The 24,431-nt window shown below is 39.4% G+C and overlaps 1 protein-coding gene across 3 annotated transcripts in view; it reads right to left on the bottom strand.

Moving 5' to 3' along the window:
- Window positions 1-4,232: 4,232 nt before the first annotated feature.
- Window positions 4,233-24,431, bottom strand: part of TMEM65 (transmembrane protein 65) — a 34,515-nt gene continuing 14,316 nt past the window's right edge. For 2 of the 3 annotated variants that reach the window (XM_072851925.1, XM_072851926.1), the window contains 6 exons: window positions 15,087-15,131; window positions 12,887-12,954; window positions 11,525-11,579; window positions 10,232-10,274; window positions 9,107-9,212; window positions 4,233-7,542 (listed from right to left, as the gene is read on the bottom strand). In XM_072851925.1, coding sequence (XP_072708026.1) covers window positions 7,447-7,542; window positions 9,107-9,212; window positions 10,232-10,274; window positions 11,525-11,579; window positions 12,887-12,954; window positions 15,087-15,131 — 413 coding nt within the window. In that variant the 3' untranslated portion in view covers window positions 4,233-7,446. The remainder of the gene's footprint in view (window positions 7,543-9,106; window positions 9,213-10,231; window positions 10,275-11,524; window positions 11,580-12,886; window positions 12,955-15,086; window positions 15,132-24,431) is intronic. The other variant, XR_012040747.1, reaches the window with a different exon arrangement.

Below are 24,431 nucleotides of genomic sequence, written 5' to 3'. Positions count from 1 at the left end.
ACTGTTTGTTTACGTGTGACACTGTCTTAACAGCATTTATCCAGCTAGGAACCATATGATAATAGTTTTAAAATATGCTGAGTATTATATTATCATATAGGAAGAAACCCCACACTATTGTTCTCAATAATCATTTACAATGACAAGCACAAAACAAAACAGCAACTCTTGCTCTTTCACAGGCTGATTGCGCATACAGGGAGCACCCTAATTTACTGAACTGGAAAATAAAAGTTTGATTCAGAAATAAAACAGGCAAAATCCATCATTTCTGTTTACTGTGACTCAGTTTAAATCAGAGTCAAGTCAATACAGGACCTGCACCAAAGTGGTTTTCATCAGATGGAACTCAGAAACCTTCTAGCTTTGTAACCATCAGCGGGACTGCCAGAATGAAATATACTGGTTTAGACTGAAACACTGCTGTTGTCATTTTTTCAGATATTTTAATGAAATTAATTATTTGTTTGTACTTCTTTGAAATGAGGGGTTTATTTCCTATGTTCTCTTCTTTTGCAATTATATTCTTCAATATTTTATTATATGCCCCCCACGCTGGCATCGGAACCACAAGTGACTCAAGGAGACACAAGCAAACCCAGCATTGAGAGGGGGCAGCTGCAGAATATTCACAAAAATCATCATTTTTTTGTAGGCACAATTGTCTTCATGATTTGTCAGTAACACTGTTTGCTACTTCACACCATTGGCCTTTACTTGACCTACCTTGTATTATACCAACTTTCAGCAACATCAAGCTGACAGAATTTAGCAGCACGTTAGTTATAAGTATGCTATTAAGTTCCTTTTTGTTGGCCAATCTGTTTAACAGATTGCAATTTTCAAGCAAAGTAATTTACAATGGAGAGCCCCGCTGCTGTGCGACATTTGCATCGTTTGTCACAGCAGCTGAAATGAAAACAAAAAAGTCATAATTTGCTACCCACACAGAGTGTCACAGAGAACAGCCATCCAGAAAGGAGGAGCTCTTCCCTGCTGGAAAGTTTCTAAAGAAGTCATTTGTTTCCCTGTCATCCCTCTTTGCTACCAAGCCGCTCCACTTGCAATTAAAGTAGGTTTGCTTTACAACAGTAAACAGTTTCCTTCCAACAAGATAGCTATTTCGTGTACAAGCTAACTTGCACAATGAACAATTTCACTAATCAACAAGGCACAGGCCAGGTCGATCAAAAACTGTGCAAACTCCGGGCAAAGGATAGGGCCGAAACTCCAATACGCTCCAATACCATGGCTTGGAGAATAATAGAAGACAATAAGGATTAATATAAACATTGTATTTTCGGTGCAGAGGCTGTAGGGTGGTAACATCCTGCATACAGAGCATGACCAATCCCATCCTGAACTGGACACCTGCACTACATCAGATTCTCTAGTGCTGGTTTCTACCATATACAAAGGGGTCACAGGATACGTAACCCAGATGAAGTTGCCCAGCTGCAACATGGGACGTCGACATTTAGGCAGAGAAATCCCATTTCAGGAATCCCCCTAACATATATGAAAACTGAGCCTTGAAGCCTGCAGGATATCTGCAAGTGACTGATTTCATGAGTACTCAAACCATTCACATGTCATCTGAGTGACCCATAGAAACACCAAATGCAACTGTGTTTTGGCTTTCCCAGGACTTTGTAATCTGCTAAAACATACAGCCAGGGCATTAATCTACTGTAGAGATAAGGAGATGGTTATCCTAAGAGATGTTAAGGTTTCAAATGTAGGCGGCCTCCTCTTTTTTTACTATCTGGATGAGGGACTGCCCTGTTCCTCAGTTTGCCAGTGTAATAACCCTTGGCATAAACTCACACAATCCAACAAAATAATTTCTTTTCCCAGAGGAACCGTCTCACTGCCTTTACAAGGCAACTGAGTAGGACTATAAATGAAGATGAGATTGCCTCTCACAGCATGACTTCTTGGGATGTTTTCCCACACGCAATGGCCCCGGTCACAGTCTCTCTCCCAGTCCTGCCACCCCTTAGAGGCTTTGGTGTTCTCATAGGGGGAAGTGGGTAGAAGGAAAACAGCACCCTTCAGTGTTCCTACACAAAATGGGGCAAGTAACTGATCAGGGGAAACCACACAAAGTCACTTGCAGATCTGCATCAAAGCCTACCTGAAACTTCACAAAAAGGGGCTGTTTCCTTTTTAAGATCTAACTGGCTTTTGGTAACTAGGCAGTTGTATTGCAAAGGTAAATCACCTGTAATCCTTCTCTTCCTATTCAAGGACTCCTGTGTTCAAAAGGGGGTATTTTACTATCATTTTTCCTTTGACGGTTACTTCTATGCAGGGATTATTGGCAGCTCAATAGCTGAGATGTGCAGAAAAGCCACTGTGGGGGAGGGAAGCCTCAGCTCTTTCTTCCAATCTCCCAGCATGTTAAAAGCACTCTGAGGCACAGAGAACAGCAGGGAAGTAGCATGAATGCAAATCATAGTTTTTTCTCTCTTAATAGATCCTCTATGCATCCCCATGTAGGAAAAATGACCCAGCAGAATCCCATTCTCCTCCCTTTCCTCCTTGTTCCTACATGGAAGTAACAGATAAGCCATTTTCAGCAAAAATAGATAGCATCACCACGGTGCAAACAGATCACCCTGCCAAATCCAAGCAGCAGTGCTGTGCAAAGACAAGGCGGCACTCTGTGTCACTGCACTACCATCCTGCTCAGTGGCAACCTCTTCCCAACAGGAATGGCAGCTGTAGGTCCAATGCAGCAAATCTTACTCTTTGGACATGTGTTTTCTAACCAGTGAATGGTCCCATTCTGTACACTTCATCATCCATTGCAAAATAATCTATTTACTGATAGATAATATCAATACTTACAGGCTTGGAAAGGCTTAAACCCTCTAGGCAAAAGCATAAGGACCCTTTTCATAATCAAAGATATATAAATAAGACACTCTGATAAGCACAGTTATCAAGAACAGAACACAAAATGGACACAAAATGCATCAGGTTTAGTCGCAGTTTTGGTATTTCACAGCAACTTAGCCTTTGCACACATACACAGAAGGAGCAACTCGTGAGACTGTGGAGTAGCATTCATAGCTGCATCATTATTTAAGCCAGTTGCTTACATACCTACGGACTCAAAGACTGCCCTGCTCAAATCCTAGTGACTACAGCCTCTTGGGGGAGAAGGGGGGAAAGCTCACAGGTCTCTCTAGAAGCTGGGGTTTGTTTTGATTGGGGGAGGTAGTCTTCCAAAACAAAACAAAAAAAATCTTTCTGCATTTATCTTGGCTGGATTTTAAATCCCAAAACCCTGCCTCCCCCCTGCCCCAATATTATTTTGAAGCAACACTCTGGATGCCAAGAGTCCTGAACACTGAGACAAGCGTAAAAGCCTTAACAAACGTTAAATAAAGACTGTAAAACAGGAGCTTGAATTTGTGTTATGAGAGCATTAACTGCAACCTGGAGTAGCTCTAGCTATTTTCTTAATATTTTAAGTTAAAAAAATTCCAGAGGCATAAGACTTCCAGAGCATGATGATCATTCCTCAATACTTTATTAAGGTCTTTAGTTTATACACCACCGCTCTGCCAGCTTGTCACTAGACCATGTAAAACATCAGATAGAGAAGAGGGAAACATGTTGGCTAGAAGTGTGATAGACTCTCTGAACAACATCAATGAAGAGTTCTAGTACACAATGCAATCAGAATAGAGTAAAATAACAGCCAACCTATACAGGTTGTCAAAATGAGATGAGACTGTCCTTCCAGTACAGATGTTATACTCACAGCACTTCTTCATGCACAGACATCCAAAGGGACTGACCAAGGAGTGAAAAAAAGCGAAGAGCTCCAAAGTCCAGGAAAGTTCAAAAAGGCTTAGTTTGCATACAAAAACTCAGTTAATTCCAGAAGTTCAAGTGCAAGTGGACTTCTGACTAATATTAATCACAAATGCCACCAGTTTACCATGCAAACATTTTAATTGTTTAAATTGCTCTCTTCCAAGCATGAAGAGACAGAAGTACCACTCCACGGTGGTATCTCCTACAACAGTGACAAAGGACCACCTGCTTATAACTTAAATAGCAAATTCCTGTTTTGTATAACTGAGGCTGAATACCCACAGGATATTATTAACATTTCCCCTCCAGCATCTGGTCTAATAAAGAAACACAGAACAGCTTTGCTGTAGTACAAAAGTTTACGGAAAATTCAAAAATTTAATTAAAGACAATACAAAATATGTTGTCTGAACTCAAATAATTTATGTAAAAGTACATGAATGAGAAAATATTGGCGAGAAGATTTGGGTAACCTTATCATCAGATGCATGTTCTTTGTCCCTAGAGATAACATACAGTCAAAAATACATTTATATTTTAAGTTACAATAAAAGACAGCATTTTAAAATAAACACAATTTCAGGTCTACCAGCCCTTTAACGTGAAAAATTCCTGTTAACACAGGACAAACTGACTGAATAAAAAAAATGGAGCAATACTGAAGTCTCTGAATAAGCCTGTAGTGTTTGTTTTTCCTTTTATCGAGGAGGGAGAAAACAGAAAACAAAGAGGAGTGTTTTGTTAGTGCTCTGTCTTCTCAGTTAAGTGTTTTAAGAAGTGTGATCAGAGCATCAGGGATTACTTTCATCCATATACCCCAGAAAAACCCACCCTCCTTGTGAGGAGACAGGGTACAGATCAGGCACAGATCTTCCCTTCCACACAAAGCAGTACCACATCCACACAAGAGTGGATCCTGCAGGCAAAGCAAGCTACCCCTACTGTACTCAGGACGGCAGCTTGGCCCCAACAAGCACTTTCTCTCAGCCTCCAGCAGAGCCACTATTCCTCTCAAATCACAAGTTATTTCTTCACGTTTGTCAAATATTGAAACCCCAGAAGTCACCTTCTTAATTACAGTATCAGACAATAGCCTGAAACACCCAAGATTTCTTACCATGTGTCACTTGCCCTCCACATTTTTGTGGTCAGCTAAATAGTTTAACAAGACGACACATGATTAATTTCTTTGAAGATATTTTAGTTCATTACTTCTCGATAAAAGCATTGGTTGCAGTACAATAGTTTGACATACAGCAACAAAACATACTGAATTTACATGCACAAGCTAATTAACAATAGTACACTGTCTTTCCTATTGCCATTATAAAATGAACACTACTATGACAGCTGACACAGCCTTCTGATTGTTCTCATCAGCTCTAAAAAAGTGACAAAAACTGTGTTCCAGTTGGTACAACGGCAAAGAACAGAGATTTGGCCACTGCTGGAAGATTCCAGTGAAGATGCCAGTATCATAATAGGAAACAGTGTTGGAATTACTGTAAAAACAGCTACAAAAAAAGCTACACAATTGTTTTGATGTATACTTCAGTTTAAAAAAAAGAACACATGGGAAATACTTACAGCTTTGTATAGAAACATAGCAGAAACAAAAGTACATGCAGAGGAAGAAAAGTTAGAGTTTAAGGCAAGACAAATGTGTGGATGACTAAAAAAACCTGATCACTGAAGTACTGTAAACCAGCAGCAAACTGTTGGGGAAAGAACGCATAATGTTCTAGCAGGATTGGGGTTTTTTGGGGAGGGTGTGGGGTGGGGGTGGTTGGAGGGTTTTTTTGGTTGTTTGTTTGTTGTGGGTTTTTGTTGTTGTTTTTTGTTTTTTTTAAATAAAGCTTCCAACTTTGAAAATGCAAACCAAAACTCTTCTGCATTTGTGTTCTATGCCTGGGTGAGATTTCTTTCAGTTTTACAGTTTGGTCCAGATTCTCATGGTTTAATGTACAAAGTATAGTACATGCTACTAGGACAACTCACTGCAAGTTTTCAAAATCTGCTTTTCAAAAAACAGACACAACACTGTCACCTTCATTAAAGGTTGATGTCAAAGTTTCAGTACCGCTGTTAAAGGGCTTCTAGAAATGAGAACAGAGAAGTCAGATTTATGACCAAGAGATAAGCAATGAGCTCTGTAAAACGTACATCTTACAATAAGACTTTTCCTATAGCAAATAAAAGTAATCAGGGGACTTAATTTTGGGTTTTTTTTTTAAACATTTCTTTCTAGGTTTCAGAAGTGCTAACAATTCCAGCAATAAAACTTTCAAAGTGCCCTGGCTGTGCCTCTTTTTAGTGTCTTTTCCAAATGGTATTCAAACAAGTAAGAAACCCTCTCCTCTAATCAACAGTTATCAGTTTAGCACTATGCTATTGGCAAGTAAAATCCTGAAATATTATGAATATTCAATAGTTGTAATCAATTTATTCATGACCATATAAAAAAGCACAGTTACACGTAACTGCACTGTCAGATCTATAATACACCAAGTAAGACTGCAAAAATAAAAGGCAAAAAAGGAAAAAGGCCTCAAGTCTCCTTTTTTTGTTGTTTGTTTTTTTTACTAATTGTCTCACAGCAAAAAAAAAAGTAGCAAAGGCTTAATCTTAAATACAAAGTTATAATCTGCAAATCAGGTCCTCTAATCCAGACTGACAGTACACTTCATTGTTTCAACTGAACCACCCATTACAAACTTGCAATGCCAGCACTCATTCATACCCTGAAGTGTTCCTCGGCCTTGTCCACCCAATCAACTATTCACACCTTGTTTTAAGCAGAACAATAAAAAAAGTTGTTTGTGGTTTTTGAAACAGTTGGTCTGAATTCTTTAATACCACACTCAAAACTCAGGAAGACAAATTTAAGGATCTCTCAACTCAATTCTCAAAATATTGTTTACAAAGGAAAAAAAAAAGGCATGAATATGGGAGTACAGAAGGTGTTAAAACACCACTAAAAAAATGGACTTGGTAAAGAGCCTACACTGGAAAAACTTACCATGTCAAAGCATTAAAATGATCATCTCGGAAGACAATTCAGAAACACTTAGTCAGAACTGTGAAAAAATGCAAACTAGACTGTCATGCATTGCTGAAATATCTAATCTAAAGGCTGTGCAAAACGATGGCTGGTGAGGGGGCAACCAGTCACCTTGCAAAGTGAGGGACTTCAAATTACTCATCACTGACCTCCTTAATAATCTGCATTGAAGGACCTGATGAACAGTAGCAAAATTTTTGTCATGCAATTACAACTGTTAAGCAACTCAAGAGTGATACTGTCATCCATGGTGGATTATTAAAGTAATAATCCATTAAAGAATAAGGTCAAAGGGGAAAGTGGTAAACATCAGTTGCCGTAAGTGAAAACACTTCAAAAATTTACAATTAAATAAAAAGTTAGATGATATCTTATAAAAAGAAGTACTGAACACAACAAAGCCACAATAAATTAGTGTTTCCATAAAACGACATGCTGAAGGTTTTGTTCCCAAGTCTATACATTTTTTACTGTCTGTTAATTCCTAAATATTGACAGTGTAATTGAATAATTGAGGTACAGTAGTTTATATTTGTATACGTCTTGTAAAAAGGTTAATTTTTTTCTTCCAGTTTTTCTTCCTCATCGCCAAAGAACAACAAAGGAAACATTCCTAAAATGCAGCCAATGGTCACTCCAATAGCTTTACCCTAGAGAAAGGGGGAAAAAAATTAAGTTTCTCATTGATCAGTTGTTACTCATTTGCTGTGTAGTACCAACACAACCAGGAAAACAGCTTTTGGTTGGGAGCCACATTTTCTTAGCATGCAGACTAGAAACACAATCTATGAGAGAGACACAGATATGACAAGGTTAGAAACAGCGTGTGCTGTGACAAAAGACAATTCTGAATAAAGAGGAGAGGAATGACTCATGAAGAGCTGCAGAGGTAGTAAGGGAGGAGACAGAGATTCAAAGGATTAGTAGGATGGCCAGGAAGACAGGGATGGAGAAAAAACAACAACAAAAAACCCAAACAAAAGAACACCAAACCACATTTTAGGTGCGCTTATAAATGTATCTGCTTGCATCTGGTAATGCAAATTATCATCAAGGTCAGGAATGAGGAATTCCTTGGAAACATGGCAATTTGCAAAGGCACAAGGTAAAGACAAAAAAAAAATAAAAGATTGGAAAAGATTTCACAATTGACCTAAATGTAGAAGTTAACAAGAAAGGAAAGAAATAGGAAAGGCAACATCCAAACCACATCACCAGCAGTAGGTGGACAGTGTTGAGAAACTTGAGACAGCAGGTAAAAAAGAAAAAAATGCTAGCATAGAGGCTAAGATGCTCAGAAGTCTTTTCACAGAAAAGTGCTGTGAATGAACTGCAGTGCAGTGACAAGCTTTTGCCACAGACTCAGCTTCCACCGAGAAAACTCTTATGTTGGACAGACTAGAGGGCAGCCCACTGACTGCATGCCAATTCTTTCCCCGCTCAACACTTTGATCTATCACTGCTAAAAGCAGACTTTTCTCCCCTAACTTTTCCTCAGCAAGTGTTATTTCTCTTCCCTTAAACCTGCAAAGATATTTTTCCCCATGAAGGTTCATTCTGGCAAAGTAAAGGAAATATCTGTTTCTTTACTCTGTTTCTTATAATCTGTTTCTTTAATCAAAATAAACTAACGCTCTCATTGCTGAAGTGGGACTGCTTCAAATGTTTAAATGTTAATTAAGTAATCATCCTGAAAATGAATCTGCAAGATGAGTGCTCCTTAACTGTAAACCCAGGCAGTGAATATTACTCAAATGCTAAGAGTTTACCCAGGGGAAAGCTAATTTCATATCCAAGCTAATTATAGAATATTAGAAATGAATACATACTAGCACAGGTATATGAATAGCAAGCACTTGACAAAAATTGTATAGGAGTAAACTACTAAGGGGTCATAACTTTCAAATAAACTATCTTATCACAGTAGCCAGAGCTCAATCCAGGTATCTGCATAGCATACATGAAGTCATTGCAGAGACTACCCATGTTACTAGTCACCCATGGCTTGTTGCATACAAAAAACCACCCAAGCCCAAGCCAATCCAGTCTCATCATGCTCCCTGACATAGGCTCATAACTAAACCTTCCAGGAAATGTGCAAATGTTGGTGGTCGTTAAGTATTTAATGGCAAAAGTGACAAAAAGGATTTATCACGTATTAGTTTACACAAAAAAAAGCTCCACACAAACAATGCCTACCTACAGGATACTCACCAAGTGTGCACTGAGACGCGTTTGCCACATATCAGCTTGTTTGGGTGTCAGATCAGGGATTGACAGACCCAGTCGTGAAGCTAAAGCTTCTACATAACCTGCAAGACTGGAAGAACAAGAAAACAAGAACAAACAATTTTGTATCTGACACTATCTTCTGGTGAGGATTTTGAAATGTTTGAAGCGCTGAACTTAAAATGAATAGCTTTTCCTTCAGCATACTGCTAAAGCCATGGAGAGGTAAATATGGGAAAGTGTTCGGACTTATGATGGTCACATTCTGCAATGTAAGTTAACTAATTTTCTCACTGATTTAATATGCAATATTTCCAGAAAAACTTCATGCATTAAAACACAACTGGTGTGAATGTTATTGTATTTTTGCAGTAAGTAACCTTTACTGGAAGAAAGGTTACACACACACAAGTTAGTAATAAGCCTTCTTATTTGCAGAGAAAAAAATTAGAGGGAAAGTAGGAAAAAAGAGGCATAACACAGCTTTACTTTCAGCAATTACTCAGAAATTTCCTTTAAAAATTAAAAAGTCAGCTGCATCTGTTTATATCAGAAATAAGTATGCCTAGATCTGAAGACATTTCAGATATTTAGTTGTTTTATCTGAGGACAAGGAAATGTCTTCAAGATCTAGGCATAAGAATCTGAGGAGGTATATTAGGTATATTCTATCACAGCAATACATTATATCACAAAAAATTTATTTTTCCATTTTGTATTTTAATGAACGCACTTTCTGTAGAAAAAGTTCTAATACTTCCTTAAAAGCAAGCATTACCTACAGACTACATTGAATCAAGTTAAACGTCAATCCCAATTTTATCACTTAAAATATACAATACTGTAATAGCAGGAGAGTTATTCTGTTTCAGAACTATGGCACTGAAGTTTTAAACTCGACAAGAACCACCTAATATTCCAACTTTTTCTTAGCAAGGACAGAATACATGTCTACAGACATGTAGTTTACTGAAGCAAAATTCAAGAGCTAGGAAAAAAAAATACAGCAATTTCAGCAGTTTGTTATGTTTTAGTTCAGTAGCACCAATAGTGTTTTGCAAGAGAGGAAAAAAAAACCAAAAAACATTCTTAATACAAGTTCAGACATACCCCAGTCCAGCTAAATCTGAAACAAGGTTTCCCAAAGCTGCAGCTGGAGGGAGGAAGAGTGAAGAGAAGGTGAGAAGATGGCAAAGTATTATTTTAATTACAAACAAAACCAACCAGCTCCCCTCCCTCCCCTGCCCAGTGACCCTCACTCTTCTCAGTATATATAGCATAAAATATCAGAAGTTACTTACTACTTTACTTTTTACTAGAAGTAAGTTTTTCTTCTGACCTTATTACAGTTCATAATAACAGCAGCAGACTAACAATAATAGGAAGTGCAACTATTTTTCTCAACTTATATGAAGAAAACTTGACAAATACAAAAAGACAATACTGACACCTGGAAATCAATGTAACAACTTCTCAGATCAGAGTTAAAAACAACCATGCACGGTTGCCAGTTTCATACAGCTAACACTGGACACCAAGCAAGGCCTTCCAGTGCCTGAAGAGGCACAGGAGCACTGGAAATAGAAGGAGCTGTTAGTAACGTACGTAGCTTTGATAAACATTTCAACATATCCATGAACTGTGTCAGTTTAGGAATAAATACTGTACGTATGATTGAATAAAGTTACACACTTAAAATACATTATTTCACAGCAGATCTTAACTGAGATAAGCTTGCTCATGATGTGTCTTGCATTGCAACAAAGGGCTGCAAATTTCCAAATTATTAACTTGTTCTGCTATATATGTTTTCATTTAAGCTATCTGCATGCTTTTGAGCAATGCTGCACCTGCCGTTGGTGGATCCATGAGCAGTTTTTTTTTTTCCTCTGACATTGCAGAGGCACCAAAGCTGCCAAGCAGAGCTTATCAGTTTTGGCCCAGTGCAGGAGCAGGGTGGCTGCTTGGCCTTCCCGTGGTATCACACAGAGGCAGAGAAGCCACCAAGAACACCGGCCAACACAGTAAAAGGACACCAACACTGATCTTCACTTAGCACTGGAGGCAAACAGCAACTTACAAATACATATACACACATACATAAATATCAGACCCTCAGGAATTCAGAGCAGTTATTACAGAAATGCAAATACACTTTCCTACATGACCTGGGATTTGAACTTTCAGATTAAAACTAACAACAAGCATTTTAAAAGCTATTTGAACTGAAATTCCATTTCTGCAAACGGAGTATGTCCTTGCTTCAACCATAGGTTGTTTCTTTATTAGGAAAGGCAGCTGCAAGACCAAGGAAGAACCATTTCCAGCCCTGTGACCCACTTTCAGCCTAAAATATAGGAATGTGCCATATTAGTCTACACATACTGCATTTTTATTACTTGCCTGCCATAGTTGAAATTCCTAGGACAACTCCAATTGACAACTCTATTTGGGTTCCCTGAAAAATAAGAGTTTTCTCATTATTTGAGGGATTTGGAGTTAAAATAGATTACATTGATTCAACTGGCAAAAGTATTGCTTACTGCTTGTTTATGTTAAGATTGAAAAGAGAAATGGACTTTACTTCTACTAGATCTGCGCAGCTCCTGCCCTTCCTGGCATCTGTGTTTCCCCCTAGGACCAGAGCCTACTTCCGATATTCTTTTAGTATTTCATATGTTTCATAACGGCCACCTAATGGACAAAACCCTATCTCTGCATGCCGTTTTCCCCACCGTAATTCTTAGCTAAATGCAGAGCTCTGAACACAAACTTCTACAAATACTGAGCAAACAAATAAAACACAGTATTGTAGCTCCTTACTTTTTTAGTTGAAGAAACAAAATCACAGTGAACTGCACGATGAAACAGAAGTACATGGTCCAAAGATGAGAGACGACGTGCATGAATTAAAACAAGATATGTTCCAGTTGGATATAGGAAAATGTTTTCCACTGTGAAGACAGTTGACCATTGGAACAGGTTGCCCAGACAGGCTCTGCAGTCTCTGCCCTTGGATCTTCTCAAGACCCACAGGATAAAACCATGAACAACTTCATCTGACCTTACAGCTAACCCTGCATTGAGCAGGAGGTTAGACTAGAGACCCTGAGAAGGTCCTGAGCAGGAGCAAGACCAGAGACCTAGTGGGTCCTGCAGTCCCTTCCCACCTGAATTATCCCATTATCAAGATCACACTGTCAAAGATAATTCTACACAAGGAACAGTATTCTTTGGTCTTTATCCATCTTCTTGGTCCACTAGCCCATTTCATCTTCCAAATGAACAGGAAAATATCTCAACAGAGTAACTCAGAATGCCAGGCTACATCAGTACAAATCAGCATCAGCACTAACATTGCCTGCATCACTCAGAACAAAGGAACACATCAGTAAAAACCCTGAAGACCTATTCATCAACACATTATAATCACATTATCATCAGTCGGTACAAAAAAAATGTATTGACTACATGATCATAAATGTCTCTTACAGCACAAATTAGGAGAGAAAAAAAAAAGGCAAGCCTCTTCTCAATTCAGTAAAATCAGTTACAATACTGCCCTTCAGAAGGAACAACACTCCTTTGCATTCTGCAAAGGCTGCATAGAGCATGGACATTTTCTTTAAACCAGAAAAATTAAAACAGAAATTAGTGAGTTGATACAGAGGGACTACAGTCTTCCTGAAGCTCTCATTTACTCATTTAGTACTTGAACAATATGAATCTTACTGACTTGATCAAGGAATTAAATAATAAACTTACCGCAGCAATCATAATTGCGTTATCCAAAAATCCAAACCCTACAAAAGGTAATGCATTGTGGAAGAACACTAAAAGAAATAAGTAACAAAGAGAAAATAGATATTTATAAGAGAGTTCACTAGTTCACACGAACTACTGAAATGTCAGTCTAATACTGCCTTTCAGAGAAAAAAAAGACAACATACACAAAATCCCTTTCCTACTACTTCTATTAGTGACCTTTCTATTTCTGGTAGGTTTGGTAAAACCCTTTGCTACACATAGGTGTAGCTAACGGCTTGCGAAGAACCAGTTAAATCAACTTACTCTTTGCAAATACCTGTACAATTCTGGATGGAAGCCACTTATGCCTACTACTGCATAAGAGAAATATTTAAACCTACACAAACTTTGATACTATTTACAGTCCTTCCAACCAATGTTGCAGTACCACTGAAGATTGCCAAACTGTCTCACCAGACTCCCCTGCATTCTTCTCTTGCTCAAAATAAAGCCCCTTCCTCTGCAAGTCCCTCTCTATTCCTGTGCAAGAGCTCTATCTTCTTCACACATTCCTAAAAATTCATATTTTAAAAGTATTGCCTGGAGCTAGGCAATTCTTATCAAAACTCCTTCAGCTAAATATGCAAATGCTAAGGTGGTTTTCACTAGTGTGTCATACAGCATTATCTCACTACTCAACCCAAACTTCTGTATCTCAATTTTGTTTGGGCACTATGAGGAGGACAAGTTAGACTTGAAGCTGTTCCTCAATATGTTATTTAAGAAATCAAGCTCCACTTTTTGTTCCATGCATTTTTTTCTTTTCCCTCCTGAAACTCCAAGTAAACCCTATTTGAAATATTTTCTATTGCAGGAACTTGGAACATGCTGGTCTGAATAATTTCTAACAACAAGCAAAGTGCTACTGTATCATTCCTTTTTGTCCTGCTCCATTTTCGCTCTCAAGTTTTAGCTTGTAAGCTTCTGATGGAGATAGGACTGAATTTGCACAGCATTGCCTCCAGCTGAGTTTCAAGGTACTAGCATCATAAGACTAAATACAGCACTGAGGACAGACTGCAGGAGTAAAAACACAGCTTAGAAAGTCAGAACTTTTCATTTTTTTCAAACATTTAAAACACATCAGCTATTTAGGGTTTTTTCCCCACTTCAGATGGGACCAATAATTCCTATATTTTATAAACTTAGAGATGCAAACATATGAAGAGCGAAGAAAGAAGAGTGCATGGACCTCACAGTCATGTCAAAAGAGACTGGTATGAGTCCCTTTTGGGTTTACCTCTCACAGACGGCATGAATCCACGATCATATAAAACAACAAAGCCACATTCAAGAGATCTTTCATGCTCAGGTACTAGAACATGTTTGGACTTCCGTAACTACTTTGTAAGAACACACATACCTTCTTAAATGCACAGGTAAAAGACTAAAGCACAGAACATATGAAATTTTCCAAATTATTATTATTGTTTAAACCACCACAGGACAAAAACCCCAAAAACTTAAATATCAAAAAAGCACACAAAGATGCCTAGTATTTGCAAAATGTGTGCACCACACTCTGGAGCTACAAAGGGAGCTCAAATTCTTACCAAAGTTGACAGAATTTTGGAATCCATGGAGTAAACAGAACCCCAGGGACCAAGCAAAAAAAAGAAAAATAAGTGTAGATACCTAGAATAGGAAAATGTTCAACTAAATACATTTGCTCACTGACAGAGTTTAAAAACACAAAAATATACTGATTTGGAAACTAAATCAGAATTTGAATGACCATGGCATTATAAAGAATACCAAATCTATTTCCAATTTCTCTGCAATTTTATCCCACTTCTCAGTCCATTTAAAGTATATGTGACAAGAAGCAAGTCAATAGTTTTAAGCTTAAACACAAAAACCCCCACAAGGTACTGCAGCATCAACACTGCTCGGCTGACAAAAACAATGTTTGCTGCTGGCTTTGAACAGTGCAGTCTCATTTGGGCTTTCTGTCCTACTTTCACTGAATGGTGCACATTCTCCAGCTGAGGTGTTATAAAATAAAGAAGGCAGGGTGACTGTTGGTGCTTGCTTTGGTTTTCTGTTACTCCATACGACAGGGATGAGGACAGACCAGCACTTGCAGGAGAAAGATGAAGCAATTTAAAGACAGACTGCACACGTACTGAACCACATTCAACAAACATTCTTCTTTTACCATGTTTCAGTTGTCCTGGAGATGGTGGTGCAACCTCCAACTTCTCTAGAGAAGTCAAAATGAAATGAGAAAGTTAGCTAGTTCATCACACATTCAGTTTATTATATTACAAAGCGTTTATCAAACTACTAGCAGGCAAAAGAGCAGTTATGTTATTTAACAGCTTTAAAATTTGAAAAATGCTTCACATCTACATTTTTATTATTTTTACAAAAGATAACATGATATTAAAAGCCACAAAGTCTTAGAATAATATTACAAGATTAAACTAGTATAGTGATTATGCAAAGTAACAGCATACGTTAGAAGCAGCCCGACAGCCATCTTTATTACTAAAAATTAGAAAAAACACACTAAAATTAGAAAAACCAGGACATCTAAAGGGAATTGTAGTTTATTATTTGTTTTTAGAGGTCCTCTAAGCATGCATCAGACAACCTTCTTTCCTCCAGAGACAGTCTGCAAAAAACTCCCTACCATTTCTGTTCCTGACGGAAGGCACCTTTTAACAACTAATGTGAGAATAAAAGAAAAATACTACGACAACATTAGAGACCACTGATTTCAGTAACAGCAGATCAAGTTTGGTCATTTGGTGCATGTTTTACCTGGCATCAAACCATTAAGAGCTTGGAAGGACAAGGACATCAACTCCTGAGCCTGACAGGGTACTCTGTAGGAAGCTAATGCAGTCTATTAGAGGTGATGCACAGAAGGCAGCAGCAACAGCTACCCATTTCATAGGGGCAAGGGAAAGAAAACAAGCTACTTTTTTAGGCTTTTGTTGTTTGTTGTTTTTATTTTTAAATGTGGATATTGAGCATAAGACCCCTTTTCAAGCTTTAGCAGTTACTGAAGAGCTGCTTCTTCCCTCTGCCCGATAGATAAACTACCTAAGCTCTATAAACATCAGTTGTACTCATCGTGCAAGTGGAAGAAGTACAGCCCAAATACTACAGAAATAAAGATCATTCATTTTCCCTAGAAAATGCTAAGGAATTCACAGATTCAAACCTCAGGCTGGAGGAGGAACAAAAGAACATCCCATGGTAAACAGAGGGGAGCCCTGCAAGAGCCAATCTTCCAAAGCTGCAGGCATCACTGGTACCTGACAGCCAGAAAATGTCAGACCAAAATTTTCAGCTTGTGTTCAGGAAGGGTGGGACCTATTTTCCCAATACAAACTTCTCCTGCACTTGTCTGCATGTGGTCTCCCTCCATCCTTGCAGGTTAAGCAAAGCTTTTACAGAAGCATGGAAAAAGAGAGCGCTGTCTATATATACCAGTACTGCCCTTTCAGCAGCTTTTCTCAGACACAGCAAATTCATACAACACTGGGGAAAATCAAAGCCACTTTGAACCAAAGAGATTAACTGAGGCCATAGTTTCCAAAAGCTCTAGATGCCCTGGGGGTGGCCAGGCAACCTAAGCCAGCACTGTCATGTTCCTGATGCAGCTTTCCTAACCTCCTTTTGCTCCATCCTGCTGGATGCCAGGGAGAGAATGAAAACCCCAAACTACGAGCTCAAGCACAGAAGGTCACTGTGCTGCCCTCCACAGCTTTCTGCTCCAACGGGAAGCTCTCACACCGACCAGCGTGGTTCCTTGGCTTCATGTGACACTGCCACTGAAACCATCCCCACTGAAGTACCATCTATTCTTCAAGTTTAGTTCTCCATATACAAGGACTTAATGATAAAAAGCTGTAACAGCCTACATAAACTTCCAGGAAACACTCTATTTAAGTCTGAGGAAGACATCTTTTCATAGTTTGCCCTGATTATGATATCCAGTTAATTCAGATAATTCCCAAGTGAAGCATTTTGGGTACCAACACAGAAGATAGAAGACTATTTGGTTTGTCACACAATACTACAAAGCTCCAGAACATCAATCTTGTGGATTTAACTACAGCTGATGTTTGAGTTTGATAGCACATGGCAGTCTACATAATTACACTCTATTCAGTGTAGCTAGAAAGCTATTAAAAAGCTAAAAACCAGTGCATAATTGATTTCAGAAGCTTTTTACCAAAAGGAGGAATTGAGGACAAGTGTTTGGTAGGAGAAAAAAAAAAACCCCTATCCTTTACATCTATGAATAATGGGAGTTTCAAGTCACATTAACTAAAAAGGACATAAACCTCCTCCTTTAGAGCATAAATCAAGGACTATCTTGGGTTGGTTTTAAAAGGAGGGAGGCTGGGGGACACTACCTTGGAGGTAGAGGAGAGATGAATTAGTGCAAGGTAGAGGGAAACAGCAAGGGATCGAATATAAACGAAAATTACTTCGTCATTGACATAACCTGTTTTGGTGGTGTGGGATTGTGCTGGTTTTGGCTGGGATAGAGTTAATTTTCTTCATAGTAGCTAGTATGGGGCTATGTTTTGGATTTGTACTGAAAACACTAAACACTGTTGATCATACAGGGATGTTTCAGTTACTGCTGAGCAGTGCTTACACAGAGTCAAGGCCTTTCCTGCTTCTCACCCCACCCCACCAGCGAGTAGGCTGGGGGTGCACAAGAAGCTGGGAGGGGACACAGCCAGGACAGCTGACCCCAGCTGACCAAAGGGCTATTCCATACCATATGATGTCATGCTCAGCATATAAAAGCTTGAGGAAGAAGAAGGAAGGGGGGTACGTTTGGAGTGATGGCGTTTGTCTTCCCAAGTAACCATTACGCATGATGGAGCCCTGCTTTCCTGGAGATGGCTGAACACCTGCCTGCCGACGGGAAGGAGTGAAGTAATTCTTTCTTTTGCTTTGCTTGCGTGCGCGGCTTTTGCTTTCCCTATGAAACTGTCTTTATCTCAACCCACGAGTTTTCTCACTTTTACTTTTCTGATCCTCTCCCCCATCCCACTGCAGGGGGAGCGAGTGAGTGGCTGTGTGGGGCTTAGTTGCCGGCCAGGATGAAACCACGACAGGGATTCCTGTTAAATACCCATTTTATGAAGCAGGGCACATAAGGTGGTTCAACAACACTAGGGCAATCAAACATTAAAAGAGAGGTTCCTAAGAACAGCACAGCAGCACCACGCTCTGGAGACGAGACTGCTCTCGTCCAGCCATAGGGAACTCTTGTGTAGGTAACAGCATCTTCCTGCCGCATCCATAAGAACTTTTGGGTTTATAAAAGTCTTGCTAAAATCATCAGGAAGTGTGCCTCACATACAGCTTCCCTCATCACTGAAATAAAAATTAATCTGGGAATAAAAATCTGGGATCACATGTATTAATGAGACAGGGATAGGGGAAGTCTGACAGAAGATCAGATAACTAACTGCAGGTCAACCCTACTCATGCTCCAGAGACAGAAGCTCCAATCCTGACACCCTCTCTGCCTGAGCCAGGACGCTCATCTCTAGCCTGGAGAGGGTACCTAGTCCCACCCTGCTCAAAGCAAGGCCAAATCAGACCAGGTTGCTCAGGACCTTGTCACACGGTACCTGCAGGACAAGGCTCAAGGAAAAAGCTATCCTCTGTAGAGCACCAAAACAAGCCTTTAAGCGCAAAGACGACTTCACTGACAGCTGAAGTACGCTCCGCCACTGCGAGGTACAGAGCACTACGGGGAAGGGGGCTGGACCAGCTCAGGTCTACTTGCAGAGGCCAAGGCTTAGTTTAAAGCTGGGACACTGGGAGGAAAAAAAAAGAATTAAATCAGAAAGAGTTAGATAACCACTGTGGCATGAAAGCAAGTAACCTTTTCACAGAATCACTTCCAATACCACCTCTTTAAAGCATAACATACTTTAAAACTCTGCAAGATATGAAGGCACAAGGGGAACACATCTCTTGGAGAGCCAAAAAAAAATCTTTAAAGCAATCTTTTAAAACTCTAGATAGCAAAATGTATTTCAGAATAGGGTATTTATTCACAGGAAGCTGTTCTGACTATTGAATTTTCAAGGCTCAGCAAAAAAACAAGAAAAAAATCTTCAGAGTGTACTGCAAGGTAACATGCTCTTCGCTTGTTTTACTGGAGGGAAAACAAAAATTCAAAATCCCCTATCAAGAACTGAATTCAGACAAAATACAACAGTTCAGAGTTTAAATGCCTGGGAAAAAAACCTGAAGTACTCCAGTAGTGCATGTCACGACAGCCATTCACCAGCTCGTCCTGTGCCATAGTGCTGAATAAGACACCAGAATTCATCTAATCACAGAAAGAATAAAATGAAATGGCAGAGTAAGGAATACTGCTGTTTTGTAACTGACATTCATTACCATAAATGAAGTTATAAACCAAGGTTCAAGTGCAATACAGGTCACAAGCCCTGAATTAGCAAAGTCTAGGGAGCAGAAAAAAAAAAAAAATTAACTGCCTCTTAAATCTGTTCTTGATCTTTTTTGAATGTACAGTATCACTTTTTTTGCTAACTAAGCATTTACCTTTTTTTTTTTTAAATAGATAGAACCCAGGGAGGAATACAAAACTGTCAATGCAAATAATACCAATATCCACAACCTGGCCCAAATCCAGCAAGTTAAATTAACTCTGAGAACTGTAGCCAATTTAAACCAAGATAGTACTTGCAATTTAGTTTTAAGATTATTACTCTTAGCTGACAAAAACCCCAACTGACTAACAGGTAATGGGGGTGCATTTATTCAGACACTTGGTAAAAAACAAAACCACCACCAACAAAAAAACCCAAACAACCAAACAAACACAAATCAAAAACCAGAAAGTTGTCATCACCGGGTTTTGAATTATCAATTTAAGAACTGGCATACAAGGGAACTTGCAAGCCTAAAGGCACATATTATTATGTTTTATTCAAATTGCAGCTAACACTGCCATAAAATTTTATAGCTAAATCTGTTACTGTCATCCAGGGGCAGGAAACACATAACAGTGATAACAGGTACTATGGTCAGGGCTACCCTAGGAAGATAAATGCTACAGCTGAGTCTTGTTAAATCTAAGACAAGAATATGAGCAGTGTTTTATAGATTTTTAAACAGTGACCAAATTGTTAAGATTAACGATTTAACAGTGACTATCAAGAAGGTAAGGAGGAGGAATATGAAAAATATTAATAATCTAGATCCATTATAACCTCATTGTAGGCTCTGAAGGTTAGTGTCTCATCTGGAAGTTACGGAGAGTTTTGTCTCAAATGCATCAATCTGTTTCCTCCAAAAAGCCTGTCCGGGTCACTTCGGCAAATCATTCAGATACACACCATGGAGGCAGCAAGGGCTCCACTTGCACAGAACAAGAAACCAAAGCAATTGTTGTGTTTATTAAAAAGAGGTACTCCTTTACACATGAGTTCATAAGAGGATCTTTATCACCAAAATTCGGGATTGGAGCCTAGAAATGAGATGTCTGTTATTGCTTTGTTCAGTATCCAGAGGTGGATCCTAAAGAGTAAATTCTGACTATGATGTACGAGTTCATTCACAGAATAAGCTCATAAGGCACATCCCCATTCCCCTTTGTTCCTCCTCTGTTCTTCTCAAGGTTTTAACAAAAACTGCAAAAACCTCAGTACATACAGCAAAACACAAAGCTGAAAAACCGTGTCCACTGATCTTCGATTGGGTTCCCTTAATATTTCAGATGGGAATAAACAATTAATAAATTGACAGCAAAGAAAAAATTCTGCATCATGTGTTATACGATGCAGATATATACAAATGGTTTCCTGTTACTACAGCAATTAAGGCATGAAAAGATGCTGACTCTTGCAGTGCTAAATATAAACTTGGCTGTTAGCCCGTTCAGTCACATGCACACAAGAAGAGAAAGCTGAGCGAGGCACTAGCAAGAGATGAATAGACAGAGGACATTACAGTTATCTTTTCAGGGGTAGTAGAGAAATTATGCTATGCCCAAACAAATATTCTGCATAAATACAAATAGGACACTATGGGCATTAAAGACCTTTTTTATACTCTCCATAACAATGGAGAAAATTACACAGTGATTACGTTCCATCCCCTTCCCTGAAAAACCTTGAAGTAGCAGAAGAGATTATCATCTTTATTTGAAACTACTGTTATATCTAGGGGACCAAGTGCTGAACAAGCTTTGCAGGAGTGCCAGTCGCTCCCAGTTCTCCAATTCCCTTCTCCGTTCCCAGCCTTCCCAGCGTTCCAATTCTCCGTTCCCAGACAACCAACTCCCTTCAGAACAAAACCCAGGGGTGACTTCAGGGCTAGTTCACTCCTGGGATCCTGTCCTAACAGGTGGGCAGCCTGGACATAAGGGCCTCAGGCCAAATCCAGGGCCAAGTGCCACATACAACGGATGCAGCAAGCCTGCTACGAAGGAAAAAAAAACCCACCACCCTATGATTGGGAATATAGCTATTCTGCACCACCTCATCTAGTGGTCAGTAGTTACTCCCTAGAATGCATGCATTTAGCAACAGAAATGTACATTATTTCTCACCAGATGCAGGATAGTATACGTTTAAATATCATAGAACTTAATTTCAACTTTATCTGCAGTGCCTACTGGATGTTCATCATCAAATATTGTGAGTATACAATACACTTATCCTATTATCCTTTCTGAAAATGTGACACACCATTCACATCCTTTTAAAGATTTTTAACAAAACACAGAGACCTAAGGTGGAAAACCTGACCAGAAATCTAAGAGAAAGCATAAGATACAAACAGGTATTCAGAAATCCAAATCACTCTTCATCATTAAGATTTTTATTTTCCTGATCTAATCCAATTCTCTATCAGTGCCTAATAAACTTAAAGGTCCGCCTTCCACGTCCACTCAAGCACATTCACGCCAAAATAGGATTTGCAGTGGTTTGCTTAACAAGGTCTCAAACTGCAGCTGAAAAAAATTACAAATAAGATGCTTGCCTCAAGATTCAAGAGGGTTAATCAGCTAAAATGACAACAATGCAGAAAGGACTTGCAATTTGTAATAGAGGGGCAGGGTAAGGATATAAGTTTGGAGTTTGAGCTGTCTCCTTCAGAGAGAAATGGAAAATGGCAGAAAAAACAGTGGAAGTGTTTGTATAAAAATGCCAGGAACATAGTAACATTGAAAGAAGAGTGAACAGGAACAATAACACAGTATTCTGATCTGTGCATTCCAGAAGTGAATGGTTATATATAATTTAACCAAAAAAAAAAAAAGATAAGAAGGTACTTGAGTGCTGCCAAGAAATAAGCTGGCTGTAGCAACTCCCTGACTGGGCTTAGCCATCCACAGAGTGAAAATTCTCTGCCTCAAAAAACCAAAGTCATACCCATCATCCCAAATGGAGGCTGGCTCTTCTCTCCCTCCTCACCCTCTCCATTTCAACGCTTGGGGACTACAATGAGTTCCCAGGAGCTAGAGGAAGGACACCTCTTAAAGGCATAGCAAACTCCTCTGTTTTTGGATGAACAAATCTTCCCCTAGGATTAACACCACCCTCCGTACTAGCTACGGAAAAAAACAGATAACTACTTCAGACTAACATCAGAGTGGAATTAATCTCACCCAAATATACTCGTCTAACTGTGTTTCAGTAAGATGAGGTGCTGGCACTTCTCTGTCAGCACTGATTTTTCTTGGGTCTCTCTGGTTCAAGGTAAGTATCTATCAATTATTCCACCAGTTTGCAGCTGAGCAAAGCAGCAGCTCAGCAACAGGGCTGCACTGGAAACAAATAAGATCACAGTATCTATGTATTATCAGGGTGTGAGATGAGGTTTTCAGCTGTCCTCCATAGCAGGTTCACATAACAGGATAAGCAAAGCAATTCTGTGGGACACCACAAAAGATTTGTTAACAGGAGTTATGGGAGCTCTGCGCACAACCAAAGAGATCTGATCTAGCGGAGGGCTTTCGCCACCTTTAAATAGAAAAGCGTTAGGCATCACTGATGCCTATATATTAGTGCTCATTAAATATCTAGGGAGGTGTATAAATAATTGTAATATCATTTATTTAACAATGTTCCCCCCAGGCCCTGATCTTAAAGAAATCTGAGAAGTTGAGAGATTATTTTGTTTATTCCCACTCCTCCTCTCCCTTATGCTCTTCTCCCATCTGCCCAAAACAATACTTGTTTCCCCAGGAAAGAAGGGGGGGGGGGGGGGGAGAATATAATTTATGAAGAAAGCCTGAGCATTGGCTTTCAAGCCCAGGGGCATGATCCCATGCTCGCAGCCAGCAGCACACCCCCTTGGAGGACAAAGCTGATCAATGACAGCCTTTGCAGCGCCGCGGGGAACAGGGACGCTCCCTCCCTCACTGCCCCAGCACAAAACAGAGCATATTAATAACATGGGGTGCTTGTGCCTCGTAGCAGCAGCAGTGGACCAGGTCCACACTATACTCACTGGCTTTTTCCAGCACGCTTGTTGTTTATACTGTCATTCTCAGGCACAGGGTGTGAGCTTTTGCTTTTTGCAATACCCAAGGGTCTTGAAATGAGAAAAAGTGACTTGGTTAGCATCAAGAGAGATGCATAGCAATGCTTACTGGAAGAGCAAATCCAAGGCTGGCAACAGCAGTGCTTCCCACAGCCACTGGTACCAGCAGCACCAGTACTCAGCACAACCCTGCCAACAGCCAACACCATGCGCAGGTAGTTACAGCAGTGCAGTAACACCAGGAGGGCAACTGGTAAATCTGATGGGTTTGGTGGGATTTTTTTTTTTTCTCCTTTAAGAGAACTCTACTATGATCTTTACAGAAAGCTGAAGACAAACTGCTATTAAAGCACATACCACTAAGTATCAGCCTTTTCTTAAGCAGAAAGTTTCATTCCCTGCCTGAGGATAACCTTGGATGCAACTAAGACTGCAGAAATAAGCTTCTCTCTGAAATAATTTTACATGCATATAGAGTTTATTGCTTTTCATCTGTCTCAGAATTAAGACAGCTACCCAGAATGAGAGAGACAGAGTGGACAGATAAACTGAATTATGTTCAAACATTTCATTACAGACTCACATTAAGTATAATTACACTCCTCCTAATTTTTCACTGCATTGGGGAAATAAGACAGAAGTACAAGCTGCCCTGAAGTCCTTAAGAAAATAATCATACCTGTTAGCAAAAAACACCACCATAAGAAACCACTGACAATTTAATTTCCAGCCATAAATTACACTCAGATAATTTGTACCTCTCTATATAAATGCTTATTGAATACAAAGGCAGTAGCAATTAAGCTATTAACTCTTAACCTACTGCTAGAGGTAGTGCAGTAGATTCATCACTTGGGTACCTTTCTTCTTCCCTTCCCCACATAACTTAGCAAAGTCTCTGGCTGCATTTGTGAAACTAGTCAGACTTCAACATCTGACTCTGCATAGTCAAAGCCAAGCTGCAATGTCAGCTATCTTTGGCAAACGGCTGAAG

This window comes from Ciconia boyciana, chromosome 2 (genome assembly GCF_034638445.1).
Source record: "Ciconia boyciana chromosome 2, ASM3463844v1, whole genome shotgun sequence".
In the NCBI taxonomy this organism is placed as follows: Eukaryota; Metazoa; Chordata; class Aves; order Ciconiiformes; family Ciconiidae; genus Ciconia; species Ciconia boyciana.
This window is presented reverse-complemented; position numbering and strand designations above follow the sequence as displayed.